The following is a 21,057-nucleotide window of genomic DNA, read 5'->3' as shown; positions in this document are numbered from 1 at the left end:
AGTCTGACAGCTAATGCATATGCTTGAGGTGATTTCTTTTTCTCCTCAGTCTGAGAAGATTTCTTTTGATGGGAAGTGGGTCATCCAACTCATTTGCCAGAAGCAGAATTGGCAGTTTTGCATTTCATCACAAACCCTTTCCATGATGTGTCACAAAGGGGACAAGCACTGTCGCAAGTAGGGCAAGAGAGTACTTTGGCCCTTATATAAAAAGTAAAAGGAATGGTAACTGCAAGGATCATAGCCAGGAAGCATCACATTGAGGCACTGTTGGCAGACAGGGACATTTCCCTCCTGCAACAAGGTTTGATTTTAAATTTGTTCAACCATTGAATAAGATTTTTTTCCAGGAGGAAAATCTGTATCACTCGGGTAGGTGGGATGGATTGAGTTTTGTCTTTTTGCTCTGCAGAGGTTTAAGGAAAGCAAGCAAGCAAAGTCAAGCTCTTGATTTCCTACTTCAATCACTTTCATTGTGTGTATACAGCGTACAGCCCAATTACACAAAGTCTTCAAGGTTACCTAGAGTAGCAGACATAATTCAGATAATTTGCTATTGACTGAGAGTGATTACATATATGCCACCATCAACTTCCTATGTTTGTGTTTTTGTAATTCCCTACTTGTTTTGCCTCACTGATGCAGTGAAAGGTTGGGCTGTCCAATCTTGACCAGAATATTCCCTTTATATGCAGGTGCACCTATATATAAAGTATGTATGAGGAATATACCACTCAGGCACTTCTTAATTAATAGTGTTGTGTATGGGAAAACCTATTTGGCTTTGCTTCAGTGATTAAATTCAGGATGGCTTGGACACCCTAGGGCCCTCTCCCTTGCTTTTTAACTTTGGAAAACTCTCTGTAACAAAATACAAACAGTCTCAGATTTCGAAACTAGCTGCATCTTTGTGTGCATGCATAGATGGTAACAGTAATAATGCTAACAGTCTAATAAGTAATTTTTGGATTCTTTACATATAAAGCTTTTGGCTGATAGTTCTGACAGAGCAGTGGCATACCTAGGGGTTAGACTGGACCCTGCCAAGGGTGCAGACCCAGGGGGTGGGACAATAATCACGCTGTTCCACTCTGGTTCAGAGTGGCTAGGAACACGTCTGCTCCTCTGGGTGGCCAGGCAAGGTGTACAGGCTCCTCTGGTTGCCTCATCTGAGGAATCTGGTCCCTGGCATAGACCATCACAGCAACCCTGTGGGGCCCCCTGCCCAGTCACCCAGCGATGCTATGAGAAGCGTGAACACGCTGAAGCAGAGTGGCTTCAGAGGCGCCAATACATCTCCTTGCCAAGGGCACAAGGGAGCCTAGGTTCACTGCTCTTAAAATGGTTGCTTGAAGCTTTTTCCTTGGAACCAATGAAAGGCATAATGGCAGCTCCTAATGCCTGACATGGTTATCTGGCTGTTTCCTTTCCACATAGCTGCAGCATGAGCTAATAGAAACCCTTATTTTTGCATGAAGAGCAAATAAAATATAGTTCATAATATGCAAGTCTTCTGCCAAATCTCCAAAACAGAAGCCAAAGCATTTTTCTTACTTCTGTCACATCATGTCACATTACTTCTTACTTCTGTCACATAAACCTCTGGCGGCCACTTTTAGCAAAGCAAGCAAAGCCCAATCTGTGTGCTGTGGGATCTGCACATTCTCTGTTCATGGGCAGGCATGTTTGGAGAATTCACATAGGCATACTTCCATTGGCTAAGGGCCTTCCAGGAATTCCTGTTGCAGGGATATTTTTTAAATAACTTTCTCCAGGTAGGAAATAGTAATTGAATAACTATTGCAATACTGAATAACTACTGCAATACTGCACTAGTCTGATTTGGTAAGGGTCAGCTGCCTATGTCCTGTAGAAATGCTTGAAACAAGTAAATAAATAAATATGAATTTAGCTAGTACAAAATGACAAAACAATATGTAAAAATAAGACAAGCCTGCTCGTTGCCAAATATGGTTCAGAAAAAAAGTCAGTTCACCACACTAGACCTGTTTCATTAGAAACCAATTAATAATTTGAGTGTCCTTCAGTGCAAATGCTTTGCAACAAGAATTTAAATTTCAGGACTACTTGTTCCAGCTTTTTAGTACCTTTACCTGTAAAAAATATTCTCATTAAGGGACTTTGTTAAATATTAAATTTTAATTTAACCCCCGTATTTTAAGAGTCTCTTTTAATTACTTTAGATTTGCAGACTTCAGGAAAAGCATAATAGATCAAAAAAGAGAAGTCACGATTTAATATGAAATATATTCAAGGAACTGAAATGAAAAAGTGAGATGATGATATATTCATCAAGGTGGCACATTCTTTCATCTTATAAATATTCCATGGTTCATGCTGGTAGACTAACTTTCCTTTGTACTGAAAAATGACATCTTCATCATATGTGCAATGCAAAAAAAGTAGTTTGCACCCATCCCTGTATGCGCATGTATTGATTCACATAACAATCAGAATCTATACATGTATTTATAGCCTACATTAAAAGATATGTAATATGAGTTGCCAAAGTGGAGTGCAGTATCTGACTTTCGAGACGAAACAAAAAGAAAACGTCCAATTGCGTCCTTTTTCCTGTGCGTGTGCCTTCAACCCAGGAGGCACACTCCATTGTCTCACATACATTTCAAGATGGAACTCTTGCACCATAGTTTGGAATCCTGCATCCTACGAAATCAGGTGATAGCAGAAGCCCAGTGCTGTGCTACTGTCTTATGCTGTGTTCATGATTTATACCTATTACCATTAGGGGTGCAGGTTAAGTAACCTTAAACTCTAGATCAGTGGTTCCCAATTAGCTAAGTACGGCAGATCCCCTGTTTTTCAAAAGCCAAGCCAACATTTTTGAAAATGTTGATATCTCTATGGCAGTTTTTGTTATGTGAATGCTGCCACGGACCCCCAGGTGGGTTATGTGGACCCCTTGGGGTCCACAGACCCCCAATTGGGATCCACTGCTCTAGATCATATGGTTCAATGGGGTAAGGATAAATGGTAATGTGTGCAACTTCAATTCAAAATGTGGTAAACAGGCACTAGGTGGGGGGCTTCTTATTCTGCTGAGTGAGACCCTGGACAACTGCGCTGACTGTATCCCTGATTGCCACCTGCCCAAAGTCTACCTCCCTAAAGTACTTGTGTGTTCTTTTGCTAGCACACCTGGGCAGACACTTCCTAAAATTGAACTGCTGGCTAAATGGCTCCTATGACAAAGGGAATTGCTATTTTAGGGCATAATGGAAATAATTGCTTTGATTAACTGCCTACAAAATGTGGAAGTGACTGACAGGACTGATTATCATCTCATAGTGATCTGTAATAAATCAATGCCTGTGCATATCTAGATCATTTTGTCCTGATGAGATCTGTGTTAAACCTCAATGACATATTTTACCTGGCTTGTGTTTTTTGTTTTTTTTTAAAAAAGTCTGGCAAGTTCAAAAGTCCAGCAAGGTCACAGCATGCTAAGGATATACAACAGGTAACTGCAGCTGCTCTTCCTGTTACAGTATTTGAACTAACGATTTTAACTCCTCTATAAGTGGGTCAAAGATTTCCCCACACTAAGCAATCATACAAATTGTATTAACATTTAGCCATGACAACTGGAGGCCATATGCTCAAAGAGACTTAATGAAAGTCTAACCTACTTTTCAAAATATACTAGCACTGTGTGTTAATCTCCAGCCTTCCACACCATGTGAGGTCTTGCAGATCTGTAATAAGTCACAAGTCTTCAGTCTGTGGGGTCAGAATGTGCAAGGCAGAGAGAGAAAAGGGGTCAGCCAGGCCACAGTTGGGTTCCCTGTGTGGCAAAGCAGCTCAGCTTAATGAGGACTTCTATTTCTGGACACTCAACTAAATATTTTAAAATAGATCCCAGGGAGGCCAATCAGTGGGATTTTCTGGGTGAAATAATGTATTTGCTCCTGATGGAAACAAGTCTCCAAAGATAAAAATCTTGTGGGTCAGTTTCAAACTCCCAAAATTGATTTATGGCAACAAATTTTTAAAAAATGCCTGCAACACAATCATTTTGTAACCGCTCATCTATGTAGCTGAAGGATTTCGGCCACGCTCCTTAGCTTTTAACCATATACAGTGGTACCTCGGATTACATACGCTTCAGGTTACAGACACTTCAGGTTATAGACTCCGCTAACCCAGAAATAGTACCTCGGGTTAAAAACTTTGCTTCAGGATGAGAACAGAAATCGTGTGGCAGCGGCGTGGCAGCAGTGGGAGGCCACATTAGCTAAAGTGGTGCTTCAGGTTAAGAACAGTTTCAGGTTAAGAACAGACCTCGAGAACGAATTAAGTACTTAACCAGAGGTACCACTGTATATTAGAAAACACATCTTTAGGGCTCTACTAATGGCTCTTCTAATCAGAGAAAGTAAATAAGCAACAGTTGTGAATATCTTTCTTAATGTGGCCCTAGAAACAAAACTATATAGAGCTGGCAAAGTAAAAGGAAGAGGCCCTTAGAAGAAAGGAATTTAACAAATGATTGGCAAATTTGATACAAAATCAAGGGGCTACTAAGCTTGATCTATTTACATGTCAGAGCTCTTGTGAAATACTTATGAAATAGGAATGTGCTGTATCTTCCTTAAAATTTCAGCAAATCCACCCTCAATTTTTTTGGATGTTTTGAACAAGCAGCAATCTCCAAAACAGTACCCAAAATTCACAGGCAATAACTGTCGGCAAACTGGACATAAGGAAACCTTTTAGACATTCAGGTAACCTTCCAAAACTTTTCTCTAGCCTCTGCTTTCTCTCTCTCTCAAGAGCCGTCAAATTTGCGCCACAACTTCATTTTACGGAAAATATAGTAACACAATTGCCTTCTGTATGTCTCTTTGTCTCTATTAAAAAAAAGCATCTTAGATCTGTTTCACAATATTCTCCCATACAAATTTGGCATATTAACTCTTCCTTTTCTTTCCTATGATGCTTTGTCACTCAAGAATCAGAACAATCCAAGAGGCGCTCACCTCTGGCTATATCATGCATGTGGACCAAAGGTATTTAGCACTCTCTGAGAACATGTCCCTGGAAGGTACCCCACTATGGGGACTACAGATTAGGTGGACCCAATGCACTCTGACTTATCAAATATGTCCCCACTCCAGAGCCCCAGCATTCACTCTCTGAAATACCAAGCACAGATGCAGTGATGTCTTGAGCAGCTGTCCAGAAAAGAAGGTGACATGGACAGTTGACAGTGCAAGGCCTCTATTCTTTTAGCCCTTCTCAAGAAGGAAAAATAAGAACCAACTAGTGAGGCTCAATGGCATACCAAGGCTAGCTGTATTCATGTTTAACAATTAGTGGTGCAACCTGTTATCTGTGTGACTTCTTAGCTGGACAGCTTCCTTGCAACTATAGTAGCCCTGCCACTTACATTTTGCTCCATGCTTTCCAGGCACAGGTCCATGCTTAAAAGTTCTGTTTCTGAGCATCTTATCCCACCCTTGCCCCAAGCTTTTCATATGAAAACCTGCTGTTTAGTGCTCAATCAGAGCAGAAATCAGTTCGGGGTTTCAGTGGATTGCCATTTTCTCCCACTGAGGTTTAAAGACCAATGGATCCTTGGACCATGGATCAAGAATTATTATTATTCAATAATAAGAAATTTAATAATAATAATAATAATAATAATAATAATAATAATAATAATAATAATAATTAGAAGCCTAACCTTTCCAGTATTTTCATCTCTCTTTCCTGGGTAACAACATTCAACAGGAAGAAGTGATGAAAAAACCCACCTGTGCCACAAGGGCCTTCAGTTTCCTGCCCAGAGTCTCATAGTTCCCTGCTATACGTCAAAGGCTGGGTCTGGCAGTATTGTTTGAACCCACATGAATCAGAAGGGATGGGTTGTGGTTAGTGGGCTTTATAAGACTTGGCAACTTCTCTATCACATTGTGAATCTTTGCACTTGGAAGACAGCACACCTCCCAGGACATCCTTGGAAGACAGCACACCTTCCAGGACATCCTGTTTCCTCCACACACTGTTGCCTCTGTCCCCCTCAGTAGGGAGTCACCTAACACCACCAGACGCCTCTTCCTCCTCTGGGCAGTTGCAGGAATCATATTGTGCATTGTAGCTTCCATAGCCACCTTGGTGTATTCTGAGGTGTCCAAGGTGAGGGCATGGAATCAACTTTGCCACTCCAGTAACACAGCACAGCTCCTGACAGTCCTGCTTCTGTGTGTGATGTTCATCCAGGGTTTCATCTCCTGCAATGAGTGATCTCCCCCCCCCTCGCAGGGGCATCCGCTACTGACTTAAATCAGTGTGTCATTGAGTGAGTTCAGTAACAACAGCTGCAGATGTTTCTTCTTCCGTGCCAGGAAAAGCAAGAGCTAAAATTAAATGCCTTGTTTTTGAAGGCATTAGGGCTCTCATGTTAAATTATAGTCCATTTAGCCATATTTTTGAATAAATCAAGTGGCACTGACAATGCAATTTCTTTATCTGCAGAACCAATCTTGCTCTGCCAAATGTTTTCCTAATTAGAGTGCCTGTGTTGAACAGATGATAAAAATGTCAAATGCTCTAAAATAAAGAAATAGAAGCATGAGCAATGTCTCATCAAAGTACTTCCCCTCTTCTACAAAAGTACATCTGCACTGGCGCTTTTTTATATAAATAAATAAAAACCAATCTGCCCGTGCACAGAGCTTCAACAGCACAATTCTGCTTTAACAAATGTTGATGACTGTTAGATTTGCTTCTCAGGATCAAAACTGCATGGGGAATAATTGACATTTCCTGTATTGCTTGCATTTCCTCTGCCTACTGAGATATTGCTCAATGACTTTATTTGGCTTGCAGGTTATGTTACTGAGCCCAATCCAGCAAGGACTGCATAAATATGGACTGCTTATTTTACCCATGGCAGGAGACAGTATAGGAAGCAGGAGCGATCCTGTTGTCAGGAAGGTCGCTGTGCCGCACCACACACAAGACTATTGCTTAAGGTGTGAGAAACTCAGGTTCAAATCCCCAATCTGCTCAGAATTAGCTGGGTGGTTTTGAGCAACGCATTTTTCCTCAGCCAAACTTATCTGACAGTAGATTTCACCAAACTGCTCCCTTGCAGATGTTTTGGACTACAACTTTCATCAGCTGGCCGGGGCTGATGGGAGTTGTAGTCCAAGGCATTTGGAAATGACTAGAGGCCAAGAAATCCCTGCTGAATCACAAGAAGGGGCACATTTTGCAAAAATATACTCTTCCACTCAAGGAATGACTGCACCTCCCATTTTCAGACTCCTTTTCTACACACTGTAGTGAAACTGCTCAGAACACAGCTGTGTTGGCGGGGGTGGGGTGCGTGGACTGGAAATGTCTCTCTGATGCAAGGAAGCATCCCAATGGGGCTCTCGGCAGCTAGTATGTGTTCCTCACCAAGTAGGGAGGAAATAGCTGAAAAAGATACACTGTATAAACACAAACATATATACCTGAGCAGCAAAAACTGAACTTCACAGCGTGGTGGCTAGAGTGGCCTCTAATACTTTGTAAAAGAAAAACAAAAAAGAGCACACATTTGCATAAAATGTGCATAAGCAAATTTATATGTAAAGATGCAAATGTAGAAATAATTGTCATTATTTAAACAGAAGTGGGGGAAGTCTGTGAGTAGGTGGCCTGTGTGTCTGCTAAGTAGGTGCTAATAGGGAAACTTGAGGCATTCAGTCTATTTGAATTCCAGTGTGAACTAGCCTGATCAGAACTTATTTTATGTTATATGGCATCTATTTGTAGAATTCATTAACAGCCAGCAAAGTATATGCCCACCTACAATTCACACATCTTAATGTAGCTGAAAACGAGTAAAGTGAAAAGTCATTTTATATATTATTTAACTTAGTTTTAGACCTGTGTTCCTTTACGCTCTGTCCCTTACAGTCACTTTTTACTGTTTGTCCTTGTTTTTATTTTTTAAAGTTATGTATGGTGTAAATAACCTTTTAATTACTAGGTTTTAACTCTTACCTGTTTTAAGTCTTATATATTCTGTTTATCCGTATGTTTTATCTTACACTGGTCTGTGACTGAAATAAAGTTTAACAAAAATATTTTTTGGGGGGAAAGAACAGAATTATCTTTTGAGTTTTTAACTAATTAATGATTCCAAGGTAGACTCACCATCAGTTTACACAGTATAAAAACCCATTTCACAGTTACTAAAATATAAATAGCTAAATAGCTAAAATATGCAATAATAAAATAATTCCATTAAAATGTTTAAATACAGGCAACCAAGGTTAAAATACATGATAAAACAACCCCATTAATAAAACAAAACCCAGTAAGCAAAACAGTAGACTCTAATCAAGAGCTCAAGGTAATTACTGTGCAAATATGAAAGTAATAGTGACCTACTTTACCGGGCAGTTGAAAGTTTTGATGATATGATATATGCTACGCAATCTGAACACTTGTCATGCTCCCCATATATCACCATTTGGAAGAATGGTGGAATACAAAAGTGACCAACAAATTAGAACCTGTGGCTGGGGAAAAACAATCATCTTGGGTGCTTATAGTCCCAAACCAGAAGGGTTCTACCCCACCACTGTAGTTTGTATTTTTTGCAATTTCATGCACACTGCTTATAAATGTTACAATTAGTGGTGGTATGTAAGCACCCTAAATAAAAAGAGTTGTATTCAATGCAGCACTAAACAGGACTGTTATATCAGTGAAAGCATTTCTGCTTGCCAGACGGAACGATTTCCACCTGCCTTCACCCTGACCCAACAGTGTTCTGGGGATTCTCCCAAGCCTCTGAAGCAGGTTTGGAGAGGGCATAGGGGCACCAATGGGGAGAGGAGATGCGGGAAAGTCGCACTGAGGTAGTAGGAATCCTTGTGCTGGTTTCCAATAGCACAACAAATTAGTTAAATATGGCTCTGTGTAAGCACATCAACACTTCACCAACTACTACTTCGCTACCTGTTCACAGGTGAAGTCATAGCCATTTGTGGTCTGTTATCCTCCCAAAGCTTATCCATTTCAAGTTCCTTTTGGGAAGAGTTACAAGCAACTTGCTGTACTCTCAGCAAGTGATTTTGAAGTCTCTGCGAGAAAAGTCTTACCAGACACTTTTATTACGGTTATATATTATACTGAACTGAGATGCAGCATAACAGTTCATATTACACCTCTGTTCAAGAATCTACACTGGCTCTTGATTTGTTACAGGGACAAGCTGAAGATGTTGCTACTCGTATATAAAGTTCTTACCCACTTGGGACTAGTTAACTTGAAGGATCATCTTGCGTTGTACTTGCCCGCTTGACCACTTTGGTCTGCAGAACTTGCACTTTTACAAGTGCCATAGAATCACAGAATTATAGAATCATAGAAATGTAGTGCTGGAAGGGACTCCAAGCGTCATGTAGTCTAATCCCCTGCAATGCAAAAATCTCAACTAAAGCATCCATGGCAGATGGCCATTCAACCTCTGCTTACAAACCGAAAAGGAAGGAGAGCCCACAACCTCCAAAAGAGAGACCATTCCACTGTCAAAGAAGCTCTTACTGTCAGAAAGTTATTCCTGATGTTTAGTCGGTATCTCACTTCTGGTAACTTGAAGCTCATGGGATAAAATGGCCCCAAACTCCAGAGGAGTTTATAAAGGTTTCTACATATCCCTCATCCCATGGTGACCCATAGGAGTTTTCTACATAGACCCACATGGAGATCATGACATCAACAGAATGCTGCCCCCATTTGCCTCTCATTGACCCACACACCACTGGGCAATGGGGTTCCAGGGCCTAATTTGGCTCAGAACAAGGCTTAAACAGAAAATTCTGCAGCTTGAAATAGCTCCACTGTCTAATTCAAGTTATGCTCTTCAGAGAAATTACATAGTAATTTTGTTTGTTTGTTTTCTGTCTTTAAATCTCTACCCCATAACAAAGGTTCTCTGAGACAAACAAACCTACAAACCACAAAAACACATTAAACTGCAAGGCAGAACAATAAAAGTCTATAACAAATTAATTATAAAACTGAAACACAATTAAAACACAAATTAAAACTCAATTAAGGGCCCAGCCTACCGAACATAAAACATTATTTATGGGTGAGGTTTTGGGACTGTGGCTTCTATGTTTTTACTATGATGGTTGGTTTGTGCCTAGAGATGTGGGTGGTGGAGATTAGATTCATTTCACATTTATGAACCTGCCCAATTCAGACTTTGCTAAACAGAGACATCCTTTGGAATTTACACCTTTTCAGCTTTTTGTAATATAATTTGCCAGTGCAATGTGGAAATAAATAAATAAATAATTCTTATACCCCACCTATTTGACTAGGTTGCCCCGGCCACTCTGGGTGGCTTCCAACAAAAAATATGAACAGCAACAACAAACACAAAAGTTTCCCAAAACACAGCTGCCTTCAGGTGTCTACGAAAATTGAATAGTTGTTTTAACTCTTTGACATGTTATGTACTAAGATTAAGTTGCAGTTCTCACTCAGGGCCGCCAGTATGTAAATGAAGGATTGAAAACTGTCATTCCTGATTGGTTAGCTAGTTGTGAGTTGTTACTGTTTCAAGTTACTTAGTATTATATAAAGCAGTCAGCTAGGCTGCAGTCAGTCTGATTCCAGGAGCAGTTCTAACTGCTGCAATAAAGAGCTGTGATCCAAAAGAGCTGTGTCCTTCGTCCATCTTTTCCACTGTTCAACATGACATATGCTGGGTGGGGATTCCACAGGGCATTTTTATGCACCTTTAACTCTAGTAAATGCATTTGGGGCTGCAGTGTGCTCTGTGTGGGGCTACGACTGAAGTAGACTTGGAAACTACAATTGATCCAGAATGCAACTGATAGACTGAAGACTGGAAGCAGCCACCAGGAGCACATAACACCAGTCCTAAAAGATCTACATGGCTCCCAGTACATTTCTGAGCACAGTTCAAAATGTTTGTGTTAACCTTTAAAGCCCTTTTAGGCTTCAGTCCTGTAAACCTGAGAGTGGCTCTACCCTGATTGTTCAGCCCAGACACTGTCTGGAAAATGAGAGGTAGAATCAGGCTGGTGGTTGGATTGAGACCCACCCAATTGGTGTGTGTGTGATGTTTGACTGGACCACTGAAGGCCCCCAATTTATTTCCAGTGCAAACAACGTTTTTCCTGCCTATCCCTAATTTTAAATGAATTATTGGCCATGTGCTTTTTTGTACTGGATTATACTACTGATTATATTTTACTGCTACCCATCTGGACATTTTATGATGTAGAGACAGCATAGGAATGTTTTTTAACAATTAAATGAAAGACCACTCATTGAGCCAAATCTGGTTCCAAGGTTTGCTGCTGCCAATTCAGTTGCAAAAGAATGGGGCTGAAGAATCTTTATTTGCATCAGCAACTAGCCATAGCAATAAAATAAAATGTACTGAAGATAGAGATAAAAACTTAACTATACAAAGTACATTTTGGAGGTTTGCATCACTAATCAAATAATAGATCATATTCTAATTGCCCCTGCTAAAAACCTTGCAGTTTTTTTGACACCTTATCAAAATAATAGGGTTCTTTAGTAGGGCATCTAGAATGATGATGCAGTTTTATTAACTGATATTTAACTGAATGTTTTATTGGTGGCCTCTGTTTTTACTGATTTACTCACTGTATTTTTGGTTTTAAATGTATCTTGTATTCTGTGAAAAACTGCTTAGAGATTTTGCATATTAAATATATAAATATTATTGGTTGGAGTGAAGATGATGGAAAGGTTGCAGTTCAGGGCTGGGCCTCCTACTTCACAAGCTGACCCTCCAACTAAACTAGTTGTGGTCATAAAAGATTACAGGTCAGAAAATGCTGCAAGGGATTTTAGAAACAAGAACCTGACTGAAATAGAAGGGCCAGGAAAGGGTGAAGGACAAGGTCATGACTAGGCCAGAAAATAAAAGGTGAGATTTTTAAGCAAAAGGAAGCTATAAATAAGGCAAGCAGCAGAAGTCTCCGAAACTGTACTGTTTACTCGCTGAGTCTTGCTGAAGAATGAAAGGAGGCCAACAATCATCCTGACAGCTGACACTGGCAAGTTGGCGGGTGCTACTGAAATGTGCTCATTTTGCTTTTATATTAGATCATAATCACTTTCATTGGCAAAATAAGCTCCTGTCATCGGCTCATTGTAGTGGGCTGCTACCTTGCATCTTGTATGTAAACTGTGAGGTTTCTGAGAGGCCTATCTTGTTTATTTAGAGTTGGATGGGTTTTTCAGTAGCAAGCTCAACAGGACTCCCTCCTTTCTGCCCCTTCACCCATCCCAACAGAAGATAATCCACTGGACTGCAGTAGCCATTCAGTCACACATGCATTGAAAGAGGAAGGGGAGGAACTTAGAACAGGAACAATAAGGAGAGTTGAAGGTAAAGAAACTTGAATATCCATGTTTACACATAGGCTTGAGTCAAGTTCTTTACAAAGGTGATTCCCTATTTGTGCTATCCAGGAATTAGGGAAAATAAGTCACATATCATATACCGCACGATTTCTGTTCTCATCCTGAAGCAAAGTTCTCAACCTGAGGTACTATTTCTGGGTTAGTGGAGTCTGTAACCTGAAGCGTCTGTAACCTGAAGCGTCTGTAACCCGAGGTACCACTGTAGTATAATTGTATAAGTGGTAGTCAATGTGGTCTCCTCCAAATGTTGATGCCCTCAACCCACATCAGCCACAGTCAGCAAGGTAATGGTTAGGTGTGATAGGAGTAACAGCCAAAAATAATCTGGAGGTCACCATTCTGGCTACCCCTGTCATGCTGCATATTACACATATGCCTTCTATGAGAAACACATTCACTATGCACTGATTTTGCTACCATGGGGGCATAATGCAATGGGAATTTCTCTGTGGGTTTCCTCTAGCCTGTTGAACTTTCATTCCTACAGATGATTCATGAAAGGGAAGGCAAGAGGTTTGACTTATGAATCCCAGGCTGATTTTCCAAGTCTTTCCCCCCCTATTAACTGAGAGACTTTACCTGAAAAGCACTGAAATATTATGAACAGCATGGAACTGTCTTTGCCAAGTTTAACCAAACTTCAAAGCTTTCATTTCCCTTGGCCTCTATTTCTCTCCTACTCTGACTGGGTTGCAATGCTTCATTTGCCTCACAAACCAACTGCATTAGTTTTGTTATTCCATAAAAGCTTCTTTCCACTCACTGGACATAGATAGGAAGTGGCTTTAAAATAATTCCAGTAATGTGATGCCGCCTGCGGCCTCCTGATAACTGCTATATGCAGTCCACAAAATCATCCAACATCTTTGAAATGCTAATACTCTGCCTGTACTTTGTTTAACCCATTCTTATTTCTGAGCTGTTATCTCTGCTATCAAACCGTTCATTTGGGTCTATTGGTCTGGCATCAACAGTTTCTAAAGGCCTCTTCGCACGCTATGACACATACATAGAGTGCCATAGAAATAGTCTCCACATGATTGTTTCTCTATGCTGTGGGTATAAATTGTAGCAAACCTTGCCAGGTCTGTTTCCTGCATGATACTGAGATTCTCAATATAAGCAATGGTGATTTCTGGTAGTCATGATCACAGAAATCCAACATGCAACATGTGTGGTTTGCATGGCCAGCCATGCAATATATTATATCCCTAGGGCAGAGGAGCTATCACACAAAGATTATTTCATTCTTTTTCCAGACGGCTATACTGAGTAATTGTAGATAAGTCATAATACCAAGTGAATGAGGTAATTAGTATCACATCTCCATCCACCAGAATAGATTCTTACAGATGTGTAAGAAGATGAGTCCAGTGTTGAAAGACTAAGACCCAGACATTAGTAGTGAACAAAAGAATGGCCTGAACACTGCAAAAATGCATGTGACACATTTAAAGATTGAGAAATGAACTGGACACTCCAGAAATTACTGCTTTTTTTTTGTTTAGTTTGCACTTACCAACCTCCACAACACTAGAACAGTTGGGATCTGTGAAGCCATCAGGACACTCGCAAGAGTAGAAATTGTCATCCAATCCAGACAAGCAGATGCCTCCATTTTCACAGGGGTTGGAGTCGCATATATCCCCTGTGAATCAAAGAAAGGATTTCTCACAATCTTTTGAATATATGGTTTTCAAAATCATGATGAATGCTGCTGAAAATATAGTTTCTTGATAGTTAAGAGCAGATACAGTATTCCCTAGCAACAAATTATCTAATGAACTATTAAGTATTCTACAGTATTCTCTTGATCGGTTTCTGTTAGGACTTTTACGGGAGCAACCTTCATAAAAAGGGATGCTCCCTTCAATTATCATGGCATAAAGAGTTGTATTCTTGTGGAAACAATTTTAAAGGAGTGGAAGCAAATGGATGTGTTTTCATCTCTGCAACATTAACCAACAACCAGTTATTGGAAACTAGTGCTAAAACTTAGAATCCTCTCAAGCCTTGTCCGTTCTGGTGACCTCAGATTATGCAGGACATTAGTTCTTATCAGCTCTAGCCAGTGCGGCCAATAACCAGGAGTAACTGCAGTTGTAGAGAAAAACACATGGAGGCACCTGGTTTAGGATAAGAACAGGTAGAAGATTGTTCTTCAATAACAAGAGACAACATGATCCAAGGTATAGATTCCCAAAGCAATAGAAATATGGATTCCCAAAGAAAGTTTGTGCAACAACAAAGCATCATAATAGCATTTTATGCAAACCTAAAGCAAAAAAAAAAAAAAAAAAAGCGATATCCAGATGCACTGTTCTAAATATGTGTTTGTGGATGGGGTTGAGGGAAGGAAATCCTGATATTATTTCTGTGAGCTTCCTTCCAAATGTGTTTGGCATACTTGTTAGCAAAGAATAGCAATCTCCTTTGGATTTTTCTACAACTTAACAACCATCCCCTCCCAAGACCTTCCCCAATACCTATACACCATTAGGGTGGATTCCCACTTTCTTTGTGTACTTAAATAATGTGGTCCCAAATAAAATTCACATACACCTTGCCAGATATAAAGGGTGTGTGTGTGTGTGTGTGTGTGTGTGTGTGTGAGAGAGAGAGAGAGAGAGAGAGAGAGAGAGAGAGAGAGAGAACATTTCAAGGACACTTCCCTTAAAGACACACACAAATATTGCAGTGCCCAGTCTTTTTTAATTCTACAATTTCATGCTCTTCAGAGTTGTAAAAATGTACCTTAGAATTATAGAGTTGGATCTAGAGGCACCTCCTGACAGAGGAAGCTCCTTTGACTCCAACTCCATTGGGAAGAGTTGTCCCTTTATGCTTTAGCTACAATGTTCATTCATTCATTGAATTTGTATATTGCCCCAAATCCATAGATTTCATGGTCATTGACAACATAAAAATACAAGATAAAAACACAAAACAGAAGAAAAACAAGGAAGAAAAACTCCCATAAACCAATAATCCCCCTACCTCACTCCTCCCAAGAGTTCCTTTATCTAATTTGCATATTTGAATTCATTTTCTGATTGTTGATAAAAGAGCAAAACAGGTGCAAATATATAAAAATACAAGTATAAAAACACATACAAGCATAATTTTCCCTGGTTTTTAAGTTCTGCATGTTATCATGTATTGGTATTATATTCCACCCTCCTTCTGTAGAAGCCCAGGGCATCTAACAATAATCACACAAATAAAACTATGTAAAATAATAAAGCCAATATGCTATAAAATACAATAAATAATGAAAATATAGTGCAGAAGCAGCAATAAATGGCTCAAAAAACTATGTTTCAATGTCTAGGTTTTAACTTAAAGAAAACCAGGGAGGAGAGCACAATCAGATCTCTAGTGGGAAGGAATTCCATATTTGATTTGCCACCGCTCAGAAGATTATTATAGACAAATATCTAGTAAATTCTGATTTTAGTATGTCAATTGTTGGCCTACTGACCATTACAATTAATTAATTATTAATTTTATACACCACCCTTCACCTGAACATCACAGGGCAGTTTACAACATAAACTTTACAATTTATGATGAACTTATTTGTTGGGAGGTTGCCAAACTGCTCTGAACCATCCAGCCTAATGGAAGCACACACACCTTTCACTGAAAGGACTCCAAGTTAAATCTGGCTTCCGATTTTAAATTTCTCAGGTGAAAAGGCTAGAAGGGCAGCTGATGAAATCTTAGAGCAGCCTTTCCTGGTGCTCCCTAGCTATGTTATGGTTGACAGCCCCCATCACCTTCAGCCAGCACAGCAGATTAATCGCCTTGCAGAACCAGTGGCCTGGCATGCCACCAAGCAGCCCCCTACAATGCTGGATATTTTCCAGTTTGTGTCCTATGGAAGTGCTGGAATGGAAAAAGTATGTCTACTCAGTGATCAGTACCTCAAAAATTGGAACACTTAGATGACTCCCTTCTCTGTGGAAGTTTTGCCCAAACTGAAAACTTGCTATATGGCATAGAAAATGCAGAATGACTTTCCTGTTAATTCTTTTACACCTATGGAGCTTTCTTCTTCTGAAAGCCCCCCCCCCCCAAAAAAAAAATCAAGCCAAAGGTTTTAGTGTGTGAAAAATTCTGCTACTTGTGATAAGGCAGAGCCTGATGACTGATATTTAAATAAGTATTTTTATTTTTTGGAGTGGGGGGTTGAGAAACTCAAATTGATGCACCTGTCATCCTCACTGGCGGGATTTTTAAATAAATTAATTTTGCTTTGCAAAGAAAACTTTGTGTCCTGAATATGACATACAATTTCGGCAGTAAAAGCATTTCAAATTGGACAGCTGTCATGCAGAGCTTCATATTAGCAGGAAAGCATCTATCTGAATAGCATCACTTTGACTTCACAGGAGTTTGATTAAGCACTTTGATGTCAAATGTCACTCTGATTTTAAATTGCATGACGAGTTGCAAATTTCAAATGTGCTTCTCTATCCTACTTTCATAGTCTTGTTTTATAATATCAAAAATGTTTGAGACTAGCTCATGCATTTTACCAGCTGAATTCCCTTTCTTTGTGCATGCATGTGTCTAATTTGCTATTTTAAAAATTCACTTCCTCTTATTAGGAATAGAGTTTCTTACCTACTTAAGTGCTGAGAGGTCCAGAATTATGTAATTTCCTCTGGATGAGAAAGCACCAGAGGCTTATGATGTAATATGTTTTATTTACAAACATATACAAGCAAAGCACAGTAAAAGCAAAATTACTCCCACAGGAAGCAGCAAAATGGTTGATTCCCAAAGCACTAGTGTGGATTCCTACAGCCTCCAAGGCAGGCTGCTTCCTATCTGGCTATACTTATAGTTATCAGCCTCTCTCTTTCTCTGTCCAGATTCAAATCCCCAATTGCTTTATTTTCTCCAAAGATAAAAACTGCAGCTCATTGTCCTAAAATTTCACCCCTGAATTCACTCCCATTGTGGCAATATCAGCTAAACTAGTGCTCTGCCAAAAAAAACCCCACCCACCATTTTCCATCAATTAATGAGAAACTGCATCCAAATCCTACCCACCAAATCCTAAGTACCTTGAGAAGGAGGTAGAAAAATGGAAGCCTCTTTCACACTGAAAGAAAACAAACTGGAGGGCAGGTTTCAGCATAGCACTAAGACAAACAAACCTGACTATTAGCAAGCAGTCAGCTTAACAAAGGTATCTGAAGAAGTGTGCATGCACACAAAAGCTCATACCAAGAACTAACTTAGTTGGTCTTTAAGGTGCTACTGGAAGGAATTTTTTTATTTTAACAAAGGATAGTTACTCAGCAAACAGCAGTGACATCACAGTCAGGAGGCTGGCTCTGTTGCATTATCCCCTGTTTAGGGAAGTTGTTAATGTTTTATTGTGCTTTTAATTCTGTTGGGAGCCACCCAGAGTGGCTGGGGAGGCCCAGCCAGATGGGTGGGGTATAAACCACCTCCTCCTCCTCCTCCTCCTCCTTCTTATGTATACAATTACAGACTGACACTTGCATGCATGAAAGGGTTATCCTGAGTCCTGAGCTCAAGTTACCAGAGTGGGTGTGGCCTAGCATGCTCTCAGCAGCCTCTGCTCCCCACCCTCTCAGTCTCCTTTTTGCTCTTCGTACTTCCTGGAGCAAGTGAAAAAGGAGCCATGTGGCTTGGCTCCCAACTCAGCAAATGCTGCAAGTGAACTGAATCTCTCTAAAAGATTTCATAATCTACTTCTTTGCTAACCCAAAGATTGCATGATCCTTTCATAAATGAGTGATGAATTCCATTTCCCCCCTAAAATTAACAATAAGAAGCAGATTAAGATGAAATTCTAACCCCGTTTACCTGGAGTAAGCATTGTTGAAGTCAATGTGATTTACTTCTGAGTAGCCATAGTTAGGATTGTAGTTTTAGTGCATATGGGCTGCCTTTGGCAACAAACAGCAAAGCAAAGAGACACCTATATATACACACACATCAATGACTTTCTAACACCTTAACAGGCCCTCTATTATCCAGAAACAAATACCTTGTGATATTCACTTCCCTGTGTGTTCTTTTTCAAAGTAAATCAAGCAGCTAACAACCCATCAGTTAGCCATCTCCCTGGAGGGTTCCAAACCTCTAGCGAGCTTCTTGATAACAGTGTTATGAAATATCAAAGTGAAATGTCAAAAAAATGACATTAATTACTTATAATCTGCGGACTTAAAAAAGAAAAACCTTCTGTGAACAAATGTGGATTGCATTTGCTTCAAGGAATTCTGTTCCTGAACACTGAGCAATTACACAAAATTTCCATATCTGAGCTTACAGCAGAATTCTCTGACATCTCTACTCTTGCACCAGGGATCCCGGAGTCAGGAGGTTTGCAGCCTATGCTCTCAGAGTACATACCCTCATTACATCCAGCACTGAACCCCTCCACAACAGAGACCTGCATCTCCTGCACCTGGAGGGAATTGTCAGAAAGGAGGAGATATGCTAGGTTCCAAGCCTGAGGCCTGCCCATAGAAAGCCTTCTACTTCTCAAGGAAGGTTCAGAGTTTGGGAGTACATACGAGGCATAAAAGTAGGGCCAAGTTGCTCACCATTGTGCCCTTGGAGCTTTTTGACAACATTGGGGAAATATAGTCATGCAAGCTATACCTGCTGTAGTTCTGTCTTTTATACATCTATATTTTACACACACACACACACACACACACACACACACACACACACATATTCAAAGCATTTGTTTATTTCTACTCTATTAAAAGTGCAGGAGCCCAGTTTTCCCTTTCCCCTGGCCAACCAAGTACAGTATGCTTATTCAAAGCATTACAGACATTAACAAAAGAAAGTGGTAATGCTAACATGCACTGTCACAGGATCAGGTACACATTTGTTTCCTTGATGACTGCATGTGAGCTCCAATCAAATTACTTCTCATTAAAGAGCTAGGCTCTCTTCCTGCCACACACTGCATGCATCTTGGTGTACTGTACCCACAAACCTATTAACACAATCTCCAGCATGTCTGCTCAAAAGTAAAGTCCTGCTGAGTTCAATGGTGCTTACTCTCAGGTAAGTGGGTATAGGATTGCAGGCTATATTTGCCCACAGTTATGCAGAGGGCCCAAGTTCCTCCTCTGCCCAGGTTCAAACTGCAGATCAAAAGCTTTTTGCAAGTCTCAGAAACTTTGCCTGTAATCGGGAGGTAAATTATGCAGGAGCATCGATGTTGTTCAGTTCAGGATGACTGCCACTTCTGCAAAGTGTCCTTTATTTGCCTTGCCTTTCCTTTCCTTTCCTTTCCTGGATTACTTCCTAGCCCAATCTTAATCATGCCCTGGACCAAACTGTAGTTCCAAAACCTTGCTGCCAGACCACCGGTGCTAACCCATTCAAGCCTGCTGCCAGTAGATTCTCATCTCCCAATAATTTATACATATGTATGATTACAAACAGATGCAGCCAGTTTTCCCACTCTCCATAACTTATGGGCTCCTGGATTGTAGGAGCCCAGTGGCGTAGCGTGGGGGGTGCCAGGGGTGCCGGCCGCACCGGGCGCAACATCTGGGGGGGGCGCTCGCTGCCTCCGGAGTCGCCAAAGAGCCTCGGGCGCAGGCTGTAGCAGAGCCGCATGTCTCGTGGAACCGACGAGCTGTGCGCGCGTCCAGGCTGAAGGCGCCCGGCAGGCAGCGGTTCTCAGCACTCGCCGCGGAGGACGCGCCAGGCAGCCCCTCCTCACAGCCCCGCCTCCGCCGCTGCTGCTGCAGCTGCTGGGCCGTTGCATTTTCCTTGCCTCTCTGCCCCCCTCCTCCTCCGGGCAAGCGGCGTCGTTTGGGCGGCAGCGCCAGCGGCAACTCACAGGTTAGGGGTTAGGGGGGGCGCAAATTACTTGCCTTGCCCCGGGTTAGGGGGCGCAAATTACTTGCGTTGCCCCAGGTGCTGACAACTCACGCTACGCCGCTATAGGAGCCTGATTTCCCTGCTCTAAGGTTTGCATAGGGAATAACTGGAGGACTTTAAAAAAAATCTATAAAGGCCTTCCTTCCCTATAGTTTCACACTACACTTGGTCCTGTCTTTTTGGCTGTGGGCTACATTTCTCCTTGCTTCACCTCTTGCAGTTTCCTTTCCCTGTGGCTTTTCTAATTCATGGGTCTGTTTCCTCCACCTTTTTGTTTCACCACTGCTGACAGGCTTTTGGATAGACAAGTCCTCTTGAGCCTCAGTCCCTGGCTGCAATACTCCACAGCTCAAGCTTGCCGGCCACTCACTGACTACATGGGTGGGGGCATGAAGCGGGTCTCCACAGTTGGTCCTCAGAGTGAACTTCAACACCTTTTAGCTGCTGTTCAAACATGACACTAATCCCATGACATTCCATTTCAATTCTCCCCTTCAAGGTTGCTGTGATTTCTTCTGCCAGTCATTGTTGCAATGCTCTGATTTCTTTTTTTCAGGAATGCTGTTCATACACCAGCTCCCATTTCCCTCCAAGGAAAAAATATATCACACTGTCCTCCTTAAGCATTGTGATTTACAGTAGGTGGCAAGAAGACCACTGGTAAGACTACAG

The 21,057-nt window shown here is 40.9% G+C and overlaps 1 protein-coding gene across 1 annotated transcript in view; it reads right to left on the bottom strand.

Annotated features, from left to right (window-relative positions):
• EDIL3 (EGF like repeats and discoidin domains 3) overlaps positions 1-21,057 on the bottom strand; it is a 230,735-nt gene that overhangs the window by 143,197 nt on the left and 66,481 nt on the right. The window contains exon 2 of the mRNA XM_081213423.1: positions 14,006-14,134. Within this exon, the coding sequence (XP_081069549.1) occupies positions 14,006-14,134 (129 nt within the window). The remainder of the gene's footprint in view (positions 1-14,005; positions 14,135-21,057) is intronic.

Source organism: Podarcis bocagei (genome assembly GCF_964188305.1).
Source record: "Podarcis bocagei genome assembly, chromosome: 11".
NCBI classification, from domain to species: Eukaryota; Metazoa; Chordata; class Lepidosauria; order Squamata; family Lacertidae; genus Podarcis; species Podarcis bocagei.
Note: the sequence above shows the minus strand (reverse complement) of the source record. Positions and strands in the feature narration are given on the sequence as shown.